Source organism: Haliotis asinina, chromosome 2 (genome assembly GCF_037392515.1).
Source record: "Haliotis asinina isolate JCU_RB_2024 chromosome 2, JCU_Hal_asi_v2, whole genome shotgun sequence".
Lineage (NCBI taxonomy): Eukaryota > Metazoa > Mollusca > Gastropoda > Lepetellida > Haliotidae > Haliotis > Haliotis asinina.
Window position 1 is genome coordinate 63,822,317 of NC_090281.1, and position 13,049 is coordinate 63,835,365.

The 13,049-nt window shown below is 38.2% G+C and overlaps 1 protein-coding gene across 1 annotated transcript in view; it reads right to left on the reverse strand.

Annotated features, from left to right (window-relative positions):
- Nucleotides 1–247: 247 nt before the first annotated feature.
- LOC137271947 (cubilin-like) overlaps nucleotides 248–13,049 on the reverse strand; it is a 41,106-nt gene continuing 28,304 nt past the window's right edge. Inside the window, exons 24-37 of the mRNA XM_067804329.1 lie at nucleotides 12,831–12,980; nucleotides 12,203–12,287; nucleotides 11,788–11,930; nucleotides 10,673–10,819; nucleotides 10,337–10,418; nucleotides 10,004–10,125; nucleotides 6,996–7,139; nucleotides 5,996–6,098; nucleotides 5,279–5,400; nucleotides 4,964–5,116; nucleotides 4,143–4,218; nucleotides 3,165–3,289; nucleotides 2,594–2,758; nucleotides 248–1,258 (exon numbers count right to left, since the gene is read on the reverse strand). Coding sequence (XP_067660430.1) covers nucleotides 849–1,258; nucleotides 2,594–2,758; nucleotides 3,165–3,289; nucleotides 4,143–4,218; nucleotides 4,964–5,116; nucleotides 5,279–5,400; nucleotides 5,996–6,098; nucleotides 6,996–7,139; nucleotides 10,004–10,125; nucleotides 10,337–10,418; nucleotides 10,673–10,819; nucleotides 11,788–11,930; nucleotides 12,203–12,287; nucleotides 12,831–12,980 — 2,027 coding nt within the window. The 3' untranslated portion in view covers nucleotides 248–848. The remainder of the gene's footprint in view (nucleotides 1,259–2,593; nucleotides 2,759–3,164; nucleotides 3,290–4,142; nucleotides 4,219–4,963; nucleotides 5,117–5,278; nucleotides 5,401–5,995; nucleotides 6,099–6,995; nucleotides 7,140–10,003; nucleotides 10,126–10,336; nucleotides 10,419–10,672; nucleotides 10,820–11,787; nucleotides 11,931–12,202; nucleotides 12,288–12,830; nucleotides 12,981–13,049) is intronic.

Consider the following 13,049-nt stretch of genomic DNA (forward strand, 5'->3'; position numbering starts at 1 on the left):
CTTTTGCACCTCTATATTCCATATAAGAACACGCAGTGATACTGCTGGTGTCCTTTACACACAGATGATTTCATTCTTCATAAGCTGTGCTCGTGGATTCCATCAAAATAATAACATCAGTAAAGACGTACGATTTACCCGTGACAGACGAAATATTCACATGCCCTCGCAATCTTGCATGTGGACATATATGATATTAGAATAAAATCACATGATAATAATAATCAAAACCATAACACGGGCAACCTACATTGGATATTTTTATTCAAAATAAAAACAAAAACAATAACAGAATATTAAAATATACGGCATCAAAAGGTATATTCTCATGTGTCTTTCTTTAGGGGATTGTGTGAATTGATCGGTATAATTTCACAATTATCACATGGGCAATCGTTATTGAAAAGCCGTCAGTCGATGCCAACATCAGTGTCTAAACTAGCGTCTGCCCGAGGCCCGATACTTGCCATTTATATTCAGATTCAGTGACACTATATGAATCAACAGTGACCAAGGAATGCTTTGTACAATTCTTCTGCATATGTGTAAGTTTACCTCACTACAAGTAATTCATTAATTACATAATTATACATTATTAATACACATTATTTCAGTTTCCTGTTTTGATACAGGATTGGCTACGTGTTGATAGGGCCAGCATCATTTTTGAGGTATCAGCCCTGTGGGCTTCTTGTTTTTATTTAGGAGTTTGATACACTGCTAATATGATACAAAGTCCTGTCAATCGACATTTTAAACATTAGCTGTAATTAAGAAGTGATCTATATCGTATGATCATTTCATGAATATTAAATGATGAGTAGACTCCAGTAATACAAACGTGTACATCATGTGAACCTTTCACCAGATCTGTTGGGTCCCGCTGGGTTATCTATCCCTTGATCCTCAGATGCACCGCTAGGCGATGACGTCACAACAGGCTGTACGTCTGATAGTGGAACTACCTGACAGTAAGGTGGGGGATCATTCTTCACGACATCATTGTAAGTAGGAGGTGGTAGAGACATAAATGGCAGAACAGCAGGAGCAGTAGGTGCAGTAGGCGGTGTTTGTGGGTAGTTGGGGACATTGATGAAGGAGACTATGCCTTCACGTGATCTGTTTCTCTGTCGTTGGTCGTTGGGGCTGGATTTCTTCCTGGAACAAAGTCCACAGCAGCAGCAGACGGCAACACCCACAACTGTGATACCGCCAAATACACCTCCTACTATGGCTCCGATGTTCAGGGCCGCGACAGCTGAATTTCAAAGATAATGAACAGAGTAAAATAAATAATAATGTCAAAGAATACAACATAAAAGCCCATTCAAATGTAAGTCAAAGTAAATATTGCACATCTTACTTAGATCTAACTAAAGTTTATATTACGATGAAACGACACTCACAACAGCTAAATCCTTGGCTTAATATTCTGGCATACTCTTGCTTTAAGACTGCTTTAAGTGTGCAAACTGAACGCCACTTTTAGCAATATTCTAGCAATATCTAGGTGGGCAAACTAGATGTGTTTCACACATTGCGAGGAATCGAGTCCGAAGCGTCTGCGCTATATCCACTTGGCTACGTAAATGCCTTGAAGCCATGTCAGTCATGTCCACATCACAAGGCATACCTATTTTAAATCACGTAGTATGAAGTACCTTTTTACTAATATCAGTTCTCATTTAATCATTGCATTTTCAAAAGAATTAGATTTATCAAATGAATTGTAAATAGATAATTTTTATTACTGGAAGTTTAAATTCGTAACTGTGCTTGTTAGTGGCTGTATTCTCAAAGGGGGTTGAAGTACCGTAAAACTATTGTCCTCCTGAGAGGGTACTTAAGTCCACAAACATTCAAAGTAAATTCGAATTCCATGTTTTTAAGCGTAGAATAAGTGTCCTTTTACTGAATGGTTAGATTTCCCGAATTGCTGACGGCTGAGGGGATGATGTAAATCCAGCTAGGGTCCATGCAGGTAGCAAAGGTACTGTAAGTCCCCATGGTCCCTAGTATGGTGATCTACCTTCAGTAGTTAGAAGTTTTTATATTGTATTGTCCTATGTAGATAAATTGTATTAGGTATAGTTACTAGTTTTATATTTTACTCTGTGATATTCTAGTTGTTTTACTGTCCTTCGCTGACAGGTTTTATAATAGACATATATTTCATTTCAGTATTAAATGTTCTTGTCACGATGTGGCTGAGGTATTGCCGATGTGACGTTAAATATTAACTCACTCACTTACTCAGTCATGTCAAAACGTGTGAGCTTGATGCAATTTTAGAGTAACAAACACTAACCCAGGAAACATGATCAGGGCGAATAGATCGCTTTGGCCAACATGACGGAGCATGCCCTTGTCCACCTCACTTGTCAGTCACTGCGTCAACATTTTCTTCTTCTTTATTTACATTTATGGTGTGTGAAATGTTTTACAAACGTCTCCTTATACGAGATACACAGTATGTCACTGCTTGCGTCAGTCAAAGTGTAACTGAAGCTAACAGAGATGACCATTGATGGATCTTATTCTCTTAACCGATGCAATGTATCCTGAAATGAACGAATAAAACTGAAACACGTACAGCTATATGTTGTTGGTTCGCCGGCCGTGAAGGACAACTTGAATCCCGAGCGGGAAGTCGAACCATCGGAATGGAATTTAACCTTCATTGTCTGCCCCGTTGTCTGTCTATTTGGTCCATCTGTTCCACACCATCGACCGATCGAGCTTTCATAACTCGTCACTACTGACAGAATATCACATGAGAAGATCATGATAATTAAACAATCGATCAGCTAATGTTGCAAACGTGTGTTAGGAGATACATTACTTTAAAAAAAGCCTTTAATTTGTTCTTATTTATGGTTATGTCAACATCAACTAAAATTATGATAAAGTATAAAATCTCGACAATCGGACATCACAATGATGAATCCAAATGACGCTTTGACGTAGGGCGTGCGTCTAGTGTGCTTCGTCAATGTGGATATAATGTCCGTGTCACGGTAAATGTCACACAGGTCTCGGAGGTTTTGTAGTTTGATGAAGAGGACGGAGATTAAATTCACTGTAGGCATCTGTTTCTTTTAACTATTTCTAGGATAACCGTAACTAATCGTGTAGGGTAACCATGATTAATCATAAGCCATTACCATCATAGAGCTGTACATAATCATAGGAACACGTGCTGTCGTATTCAAGGTTGAAAAAGACCGCTTCAACGTGGATGACATATCCGTCAATGGATGTGCTGATTGTCCACTCACAGTCCGCATCGCTAAATAATTAGACATTGGTATCAGCCATGTGTTCTGAATGTACAGAAAAAGATAAGAAAACGTCGGCACAAGCGTAGAGCCTAAATATAGCATGACTCTAATCTACTATATGTTTTACTCAACATCACAGGCATTGCAATAAAATTATTATATATACTTCATACAGGTCATATGAGCTTACCATGCGTAGGTGCGTTTCTGGGCTACCCCTGATGTGCCCCAGAAACGTCGTGTTTTAGATAATATTATCAAAGAAGCTCTAAATCCATACCATTCGTGGTTATGCAAATCAAGGCGAAGCACTACATCCCATGTAAAGTATAACTTTCACGTTCTAAATGCCAGTCAAGCGTTTGATTCGCCTGTATTTGTAAGCATTCAAGGACAACATCTTCTGTATTAATAGAGATGTTCACTGTTACGCTTACATGCAGCTGCGACTTTTAGATGCCCCTCAAAGAAGCTGCTTCTTCTAATATCACTGTCTTTGACAGAAGCATTGTATGTACAATGTATCATATATTAGGCTGCATAAAAAATTAAATGTTTCTCGGGTACATTTGTTTCAAAAGTGACTAGGGCGGTAGGACCTTTAGAAAAAAAAGACAAACAACAAAAACAAACAATAAAAAAACCCCAAAAAACCAAAAACCCCAAAACAACAAGAAAAAAAACACATAATACAATATTGTACAAGGGCGGAACACATTGTTGATTTTTTTTCCGATGCCCCAGAAACATTTCAGTTTTTATTTAGCCTTATTCGTTATCCAAATAAAATGTATTATTATTTATGTGTTTCTTTCATCTCCTCGTGGTATGTATCAAACTGTAAGTGTCCCTTATACTTACTTGGGGTATGACAGAGGATAATTCGGTGACTCAATATATTTTGTCTCATAGCTGATCGTATCATCTTTGCCACACGCTGAAACAAAGAAGTATACCTTTGATATTAAACACTTCTGCAACACTGGGTTCATGTGACGTTTATATGACGATGAATGAATGAAGTTCTGTCACAGCTGCCTTGAGCAATATTTCAGCAATATCGCGGTAAAATACACCAGATATGTTCTTCACTCATTATTTAATGTGGGAAACCGAATCAGTGTCTTTAGCTACCAGAGGCTACACAAGGCTATCCAAACAACCCTTCTCTGACGATGACAATGCTCTGAGAGACACGTGAAAGTTGACCTTTTGAAGCGCTAAAAAGGGACCCTTTCATTGTGAATAGATATATCAGGCATTACTATTTCCATTACTATAAACAGTCAGTGAGTGACTGAGTGAGTGAGATAAAATGTATAGTCACATATAGTGTGGAAACAAACTAGGCCTACTCAAAATATATATATATTATTTGTCTCTGTGGGAGGCACTCAGTCTCCTTTTCTATGTTCTGTATACATAAGGGTATCATTTGTTTGTTATTTAGTGCTGCACTGAACAATATTCCAGCTATACGGTGGTCGTTTGCAAAAACAATCCGGGCCTGAATCAGACATATTTACACAAGGCTAAACATCATGTCCATAAGATAAAATAAAATACATGTTTCAGCGGGTTTTCTCTCCAAATGATTTGGAAACAATGTTGGGGAAACGTGTTTTTCAATACGTGTTTTCATGAAAGAGGATGCGCCTACACATTAATATAAAATGAAGCACCTTGCGTCCACGCAATGTATTTCAGAGAAAATCCCCTGTCTGTGACTGAACTGTCGGTGCGGAAAGTGATGGTCATGGCGTTGCTGGAGCTGACGATGTAGCCGGAGACGTCATCACAGTATTTACCCAACCTAGTGCCGTAGGACGATGAACCTTGAAAAGCACAAAGAATCATAGCGTTGTCGGTTAAAAGAGATACTTCAGAATAAAAATACTGGTTACGGACCAGCGATAATTGCAAACCAATTCAGTTCTGAGAACCATATGACTAAAAGTATATTTTAGTACTTTTGTAGAAAAGAACTCTTTACTTACCATCTCTGAAGAGCACGTAGTCTCTAGAACAGGACGAATCGTATTCCAAAGACATAGTCTGAACTTCAACCTTCACTTTGTATCCAACAGGGGCAGAGATTGTCCACTTGCAGTAAATATTGCTAAGAAGAAGGAGATCAAAGGATTTGATGGAATATAACACTGTGTGAGGACGGAAGTAAGTTGAAAAACAACACAGAGAAGCTTTCCTTTTGTCCCCACCACTCTATATCAACATTTTTATTCTTCCTGATAACTGTCCTCATGATACCTAGCATGGCGATCTACCTTTCGTTGTTGGTGATCTATAGACTGCTTTTACATTGTATTGTCTCAAACAGATAAAATTAGTTTTAAGCCAAAAGCTTTAGATGTCATATTTCAGCTTCTTGTTGTCCAAATTTATTGTCCTTTGTCGATTTTATACTTTAATATAAAATATTGTTAATGTATTATTACCTGTTTTAGTTATTGATATTGCCGATTTGACTTTAAATGTTAAACTCACTCACTCCTGGTAATGATCCATAATCCCAACGCTATGAATTTGGCAAGATTCATAACATAAAGCCCTGCAACGTTCCTCACTACGTATGGAGTTTTTGTAAGTATGGCTATGCCTATCTGAGCTCTGTCTGTCAGAACAGGAGTCAGTGTATTAACTTGCCAATAGAAAATTCCAGCCTATCAACAAAGTTGATGCATATATCTACTTACTTGTTGTAGTTGTAATAGGGGTACCCAGGGGATGACAAATACCTCCAAGAGTATTTGCTGGCACTGAGCATTGAACTACCGCAATTAGAAGCATGTGGTCTCTCTGAAAAATACAAACTGGAAGCTATGAGTACTGTTTCTGACAGGATGAATTCTCCATCACATGGGATAAATATGTTTCTTCTTCATTGTTTTTTAAAAAAAAAACAGTTAAGGATCTTTGTACCACTGTTAGTTCTCACTTTAATTGTTGTTTTTCAAAGGGTTGTTTAACTGTCCTTTGACGACAGTTTTTTACGCTATACATATATTCCATTTCAGTATTAAATGTTCTCGTCACGATATGACTGAAATATTGCCGATGTGACGTTAGATATTAAATCACTCACTTGATATTGTGATATTCTATTCGGTTTTACTGTCCGTCGATGACAGCTTTTTCATAATTTACCATGGGCTACCATTTAATACAATTAAATGTTCTCGTCACAATATGGCTGAAATACTGCCGATGAGACGTTAAATCTTAACTCACTCACTCACTAGTCTTGACAGTTGGTTGGGGAATCCAGTGTAGGTTGTAACAGAAAAGACAAATACATGGATTGAGTATGTAAGTCTACATGGTATCACAAACATAGCTAGGAAAGATCATACCAGATACAATTTATATTGACTGAAGATCGACAGATTGGTTTGGAGATTTCCTGCACCTGCATAATTAAGTGTGCCCTGTCTATTCACAAATAGTTAAAGTGTGTAACATGCGATTTTCGTGAACAAGGGATATATTGTATATTCTGGGGAGGGTAGATACCTTAAACGTTCCTCGTTTGTGGAAACTGTGTAAAACAGTTTCGCACATAATAGGTCTATGTGGTCGTAAACATATTAGGCCCTTCTGATCAGCAGGAATGTATATTTTCCCACTGAAGACAACAACAAGACCTCGTCTTCGATCACTTTCGTACAAGCAAAAAGCTGTTTCTAAGGCTATTACCAGATGTGTACTGCAAACGAAATCCTCCTCCTGTGAGAGAACTGTCTGAGTGAAACATGATGGTCATATGGTTACTGGAGCTGACGATGGGAGTAGACCTTTGTTCACAAATCTTTGCCAGTTGGCGAGCATTCGTTGTCGTACCTTAAACGTAAATGTATTAATTAATATGCATATTTCATTAATTAGTGAATGTTGTTGTATTTGTACATTTACTCGGTGTCTCCAGAGTACAATCAAGCAACATTCTTTCGAATATGAAACGAATTAAGTGAAGTATTCGTTACCATGTTTCAGTACAACAATACTGACAATTAAGTTCTGATGATGAACGCATTAAACAATATAATTCTTGAAGGCAACCGTTTGTGCAAAGTATAACCAAATGACACAGTTATTGCAGTTATTACAGTTAGATATAAAATACTTTGTCGTACACTATACCACCATCCTTATTTGGTATTAACCTTATGCGACTACTTGATTTAGATAATATAAACAGAAGTTTGCAAATTTATCCCACTTAGTTGTACGAAAGTGACCTAACTGGAATGGTTCCAATATCAAGTCTTACATCATATATTGCCAACTAACTGCCTTCTCACAAAGATAGGTTAGGTGGACAGCATAAAATGCAATAACTGTTCTAAGGAAATGGAAGACGTCATACATTTATTCTGGGAATGTAGCAAAGTGAGCTCCATCTGGAGAGACCTGGAAAGTTACATATCGTACAAACTACAAAGTCCGGTAAAAATATCCCAAGAGGATGTTCTGTTTGGTTATCTATAAAAAAAATAACAACCTAAGGGTCTTCAAGCTTTATCATCATCCTGTCGAAAGGAATCATTTTCAACTACCCACCAGCATTTCAGTTTATACAGAAGGATCTCACTCAATTTTATAATCAAACAAATTATCCCTCTATCATTAACTGTAATAGAGATTATTTCTACAACCTGGTCAAACTGCCATGTTCTTTTCTCTTGTACACTTCGCCTTGCCCAACCCTGTAAAGTTTGCAATTGATTTCGCTTTTCAGAGGGGACCTAATCATATCGTTATTTTCTTTCTTCACATCAAATGTTCGTATAGGAATTATTGCTTTTTCAGAATTTAGTTAAATGTAATATGTTAAGAGCAGATCGCTTGCATGGGAAATAAGATTGTGTTGTAACACCAAGATTGTGTTTTGACTATACGTCTGGGTAGTGAAAAGGAGGCCGTGTTATGACAATCGAACTGGGTTGTTGCTTACAATATTGATACAATATTGATTCCGGAAATAGTTATTTCTTGGTCGATTGTTGATAATATGCAGCCATCGGGTACCTGGGAAGGTATCTGTTGCAATGATACATACGTCAGGCACACTCATATGTACAATGACATGTGATAATCTTTCGATCTCATCGCAACCCATATTCGGGAAATATATCAAGTTTCTTACAACATGTCAAAACTTTACATCCCAATAGTGGATCGGTTGCAGCCAAATTCACAATGATGAAATGTCATTTAACAAGCAAAGCATTCCGTAAGTTGGACGTTGCCTTCACTATTTATTATGATCATTATGAACCCTTAAAATTGCTCTAGTTGTCTCGGCATGAACTGATTATATTTTAATTCGGCCTTATGGAAAAGAGGGTCACCTGTCTACGAAGGTAGCAAAAATAATTTAAGTCCCCATGGTTCCTAGTATGGTGATCTATCTTCAGTTGTGGGCGATCTACAGCTTGTTTCTGTGTTGTCTCATCATGCATAGTAAAATGTTTTAGGTTATAGTACTAGTACTAGTTTTGCATTTATTTCTGTGATATTGTAGCTGTTTTACGTATACTTCATTGACCGGTTTGTCTTTGATCAGTATTAATATGTACTTTGATTTTGTCACGATATGGTGATATATGGCCAAAGTGACGTTACACTTTACGTCAGTCACTCACTCATTGGCCCAATCCTCTTGCAATGCCTGCAACAATTGATCTAACATTTAGAGGGCCGGTTAACGTTTACGTACGTAACGGCCGCTGTCACCCCCAAAATGCCCTATGAGGTTGTGGTCGTGAGTTTCTGTACTACATCGTCATGCTCTCAATCAGAAGATAATGAATAGTAGCGTGTGCTGTATGAGACCTGGCATTTACTTGCCGGGGCAACTCCCTCTGGCGGTCAGTAATTGGAACCTACTCGGTGTGGAAAATCATTTGAATTGCCATGAAGGTGCACAAAGCTACAATTCTCCTGCGCGTGGGATGTGGTTTCCCACCGTATGACACTAACACCACCATATCAGTCAACCTAGGTGAGACAATTCTGGATAAAACATTCAAACAAGGACACTTCCATTATGCCACTGAAGCAGAAAGTGCCATTGAACCATACGCTTCACAATCAAACGCTACTGTACTACTGGACCCGTCGATATCGATGTAGGCGTCGCAGCACATGTCCAAAACAGGGTCAAACAGTTGCTGTGACAGTTGGATCGCGCAAATAACGAACCTGGACGTACCTATCCCGCGTAGCTATGATAATCAAGGGTCTACCACTTGGAGTTCCATCTTCTCTAGAATTGGTTTGTTGATGTCACAATAACCACTATTTTGTCATAAACTCTGTTGAACACTGAGGTGACAAGCAGTGGAAGACATCCAAAATCAATGTTTCAATACATCAGTGAATCACGATGATATTCTTCCACTTAGCTAAAAATACCAATGACCCTCTAAAAGCAGGACAGCCTGCTTACTATTCCTCAAAACTGCTCTGCATTCGTTCTACAGCAATACAATGGTGAAAGTATAACAATGAATTTCGAAAAATCCTTCATCTATCATCTTAAGCTTATCATCTGTTTGGTGAGTATAGATAAAAACTACAGATCATGAATATTACCAAGATTAGATTTTTCTTTCGTTTTTAACACATGGACGTCGAGAACTTTAGCTGCTGCTTCACTCGGTTCCATGAGGAACACAACATGCATCAGAAGCTTTACTTACCATCTTTGAACAGCAGGTAATCATTCACGCACGATGGCACATTTTCCAAATCAAGAGACAAAACTTTCACCGTGATGTTTCCACCTATGGGTGCATGTATAGTCCACTGACAGTCCAGTCCACTGTAAGGAAAACGAAAAACACAAGTGCCAAAACAAAAACACAAGCTTGCCTCATTTATATTACCAATATACAAGCATATTTTCATTTGGTGACATTATTTTCAAGGCGAAGAGCATCTATCTAGATGCGTATACATCTTTTGATCTGTCGTAAACCGGCCTGAATCATGCATTAATTTACGTCAGATTATTGTAAAATCTCTTTACTCACTTTACGTAGTTGTTTGGATAGCCAGGGGAGATAATCATCATTGGACTGTTAACTGCGGTAAGCGTGAGGTTGCACGTTGTTGCTGATAATGAAGAAGAGCAGCAATTATGCAACTTCTGTTCGCTTCTCAAGAATACGGTGATCGTTTGTGTCTGTGTGTGTCTGTGTGCGTGTGTGTGAGGACTTGTGAGAGAAATATAAAGTTAAGTATACCACGAGTCGTAAATCAGCCTACATGAGAAATATATTTTACCGTCAGATAGGAGCATTAATAATTATCATCTTTCCGAATAGCTGTAAGTTTAGGTTAAATCTAGTTGTTTAATGCATACACACCCGGTACAGCTTTGTATAGCATTTTGAAACCTTTGTAGTTTTGCGAGGAATCAGTTTGTAGCTCAACTCTCAAGCTGTTGACACCGCTGTTAAATACAGGTCTGTCGTTGCCACAGAAAGTGCCGAGCTGGTTGGAACCTATAATACCTATAATAGAACATTATACTATCAGCAATGTCAGAAATGATGATTCCTCAACAGCCCTGCACAAACTCGACCAAATTCATCCTCTGAGATGAGATATTCTTCCCTGTCATTGACGCATTATGGCCTCAGGGGAATTAAGCAGCACACAAGCAAAAACGCACAGCTGATTCCCACATGTGTTAAAAGATATTTCCTCTACCCGATTCATGCTGGTATGCAGTTAGGGAATGGAGAACCTTGCAAAGACACGAAACCTTTTGACTGAGTCTGTACCCATGTGTATTATTTCTGAAGTGGTGATGTCATCATGACTGTCTTTGACATAATGAACAGCTTACGAGAGTGTATTATACAAGTGATAGTTACTACCGGGTCACAATGTATAGAGTTTTGAATGATAGTTATTATGGGTCACATTTCGTATCACGGTAATAGTATTTTCGAAGGTCTCTATTTAAGGTAGTGCTTTAGAGTTGCCTCAACTTGCCTCTTCTTCATATCAGTAGGTGTTTTGACTCTTGGCAAAGACAGGTAGATCACGAAGCTTCGATACATCGTTGGAATGCTCAAGAATCAGTGACTGTGTATCCATATAAGGCTGGTGTATGGATTATACACTGATTTACCGGAGTTGTCATCATTCGGCCTATTCTACATCTATCCTCACGTTCGTCTGATTGTCAACATTACCCTATATCCAACATCGCCGTGTTACATTCAGTATAACTGTTTCACACTCTCGAACCAAGACTTTGGTGCGTTGATATCATATTTTCACCCATTACTTTCAATATGACTCAGCTGCATTGTATTAGAAACCTCAATTGTGAATCTCTGTATCTTGCTTTTTGATCAATACATAATATTGAAAATGGTAGACTTGTCAGTGTTATATTGTGCTGCGTCATAGGGGATTTCTTATATCTTTTGATATGTGAGATTTTTCAGCTTTACACGTCACAACTTACCGTATTGACCGTTGTATACAGTGACATAATCTCTGTCACAAGTTCCACCAGAGGAGCTGCTCTGAAGTACCGAATCCACTGTAACCAATTGAATGGTTTGGTTTTGATGTTCTGTAGTAATTGTCCATCTACAAGTCTGACTCCTGCCAATAGAAACATTCATTTTGAAGCGCTATCAAAAAGATCGAAATATGCTTGCCAGATAATGCGAAACACACACACATGCATGGCTGTTTACAAATGTACATGCATGGCTGTTTACAAATGTACATGCGTGACTAGGTATGAAGTAAAACATTGTTGACAGCTTAATAATCAATCAAATATACCCACTCACTTGCTATACACAAAATTACACGCAAACCCAGGAAACTCAAGTACTTCTTTTAGCTGATAACGTAATTTAGTTACTCACAGGAAGTAGGTGTTTGGGTATCCAGGCGAGTTGAATGTCTTGCCAACAGAAGTTGCAACGAGAGGTACACCGCAGTTGCCGGCACCTGATTGTGACAAAGAACAATTCGTATCACCCGACGATTCATGAAGATCATAATGGGCACCTTTGTGCTGATTTTGAAAGATCCAGGTGATAATCATGCATGTTGTATTTTGTGAAGCAATGCAGTTGAATCTATTTTAGTAAACGGAGGTAATACGTCATCATTGCAAGAACTGTTTCCGTTTGAATGATGTTTTGAGAGATCTGCATAAAGTGCTCTGCATTTTGCCTTCCTGAGTATTTCAAATGTTTTGATTAAAACCAGTGTTTACTGATCCGTGATTTTGACCAACTCCCAACTACTCAAAACCCTCACACCTAATTAGGTATATCTGACCACATCTGTCATAACTTTCAAGCCCATCTAAGTGTCTTGTCAAGGGAAAATGGAGAAAAACAACCATGTTTCTAATTTAGAGATTTAACGGTATGTGCATTTACGATGATTTGTTTGATTGGCATTATGACATTAAAGAATCTTACCCTCTTATGCATTTACGATGTAAGAATACTGTTTCATAGCCAGGTTCGTGACATTACTCACCAATTTTCTCATAGTATCGAATTAGAAAACCACTGCTGGTTCTACTGCCATCAGTCGTGAACACTATATGGAAATGCTGGTCTTCCTGGATCAGAATGTTCCATCTGCTCTCTCCACAGATTCTACGCGAAGGGGCCTGAGTTTGGTTACCTGGGTAGACAAAATGTCAGGAATGATTTGATAAAAATGTGAAATGTGTTTCCATATTACTAATCTTCT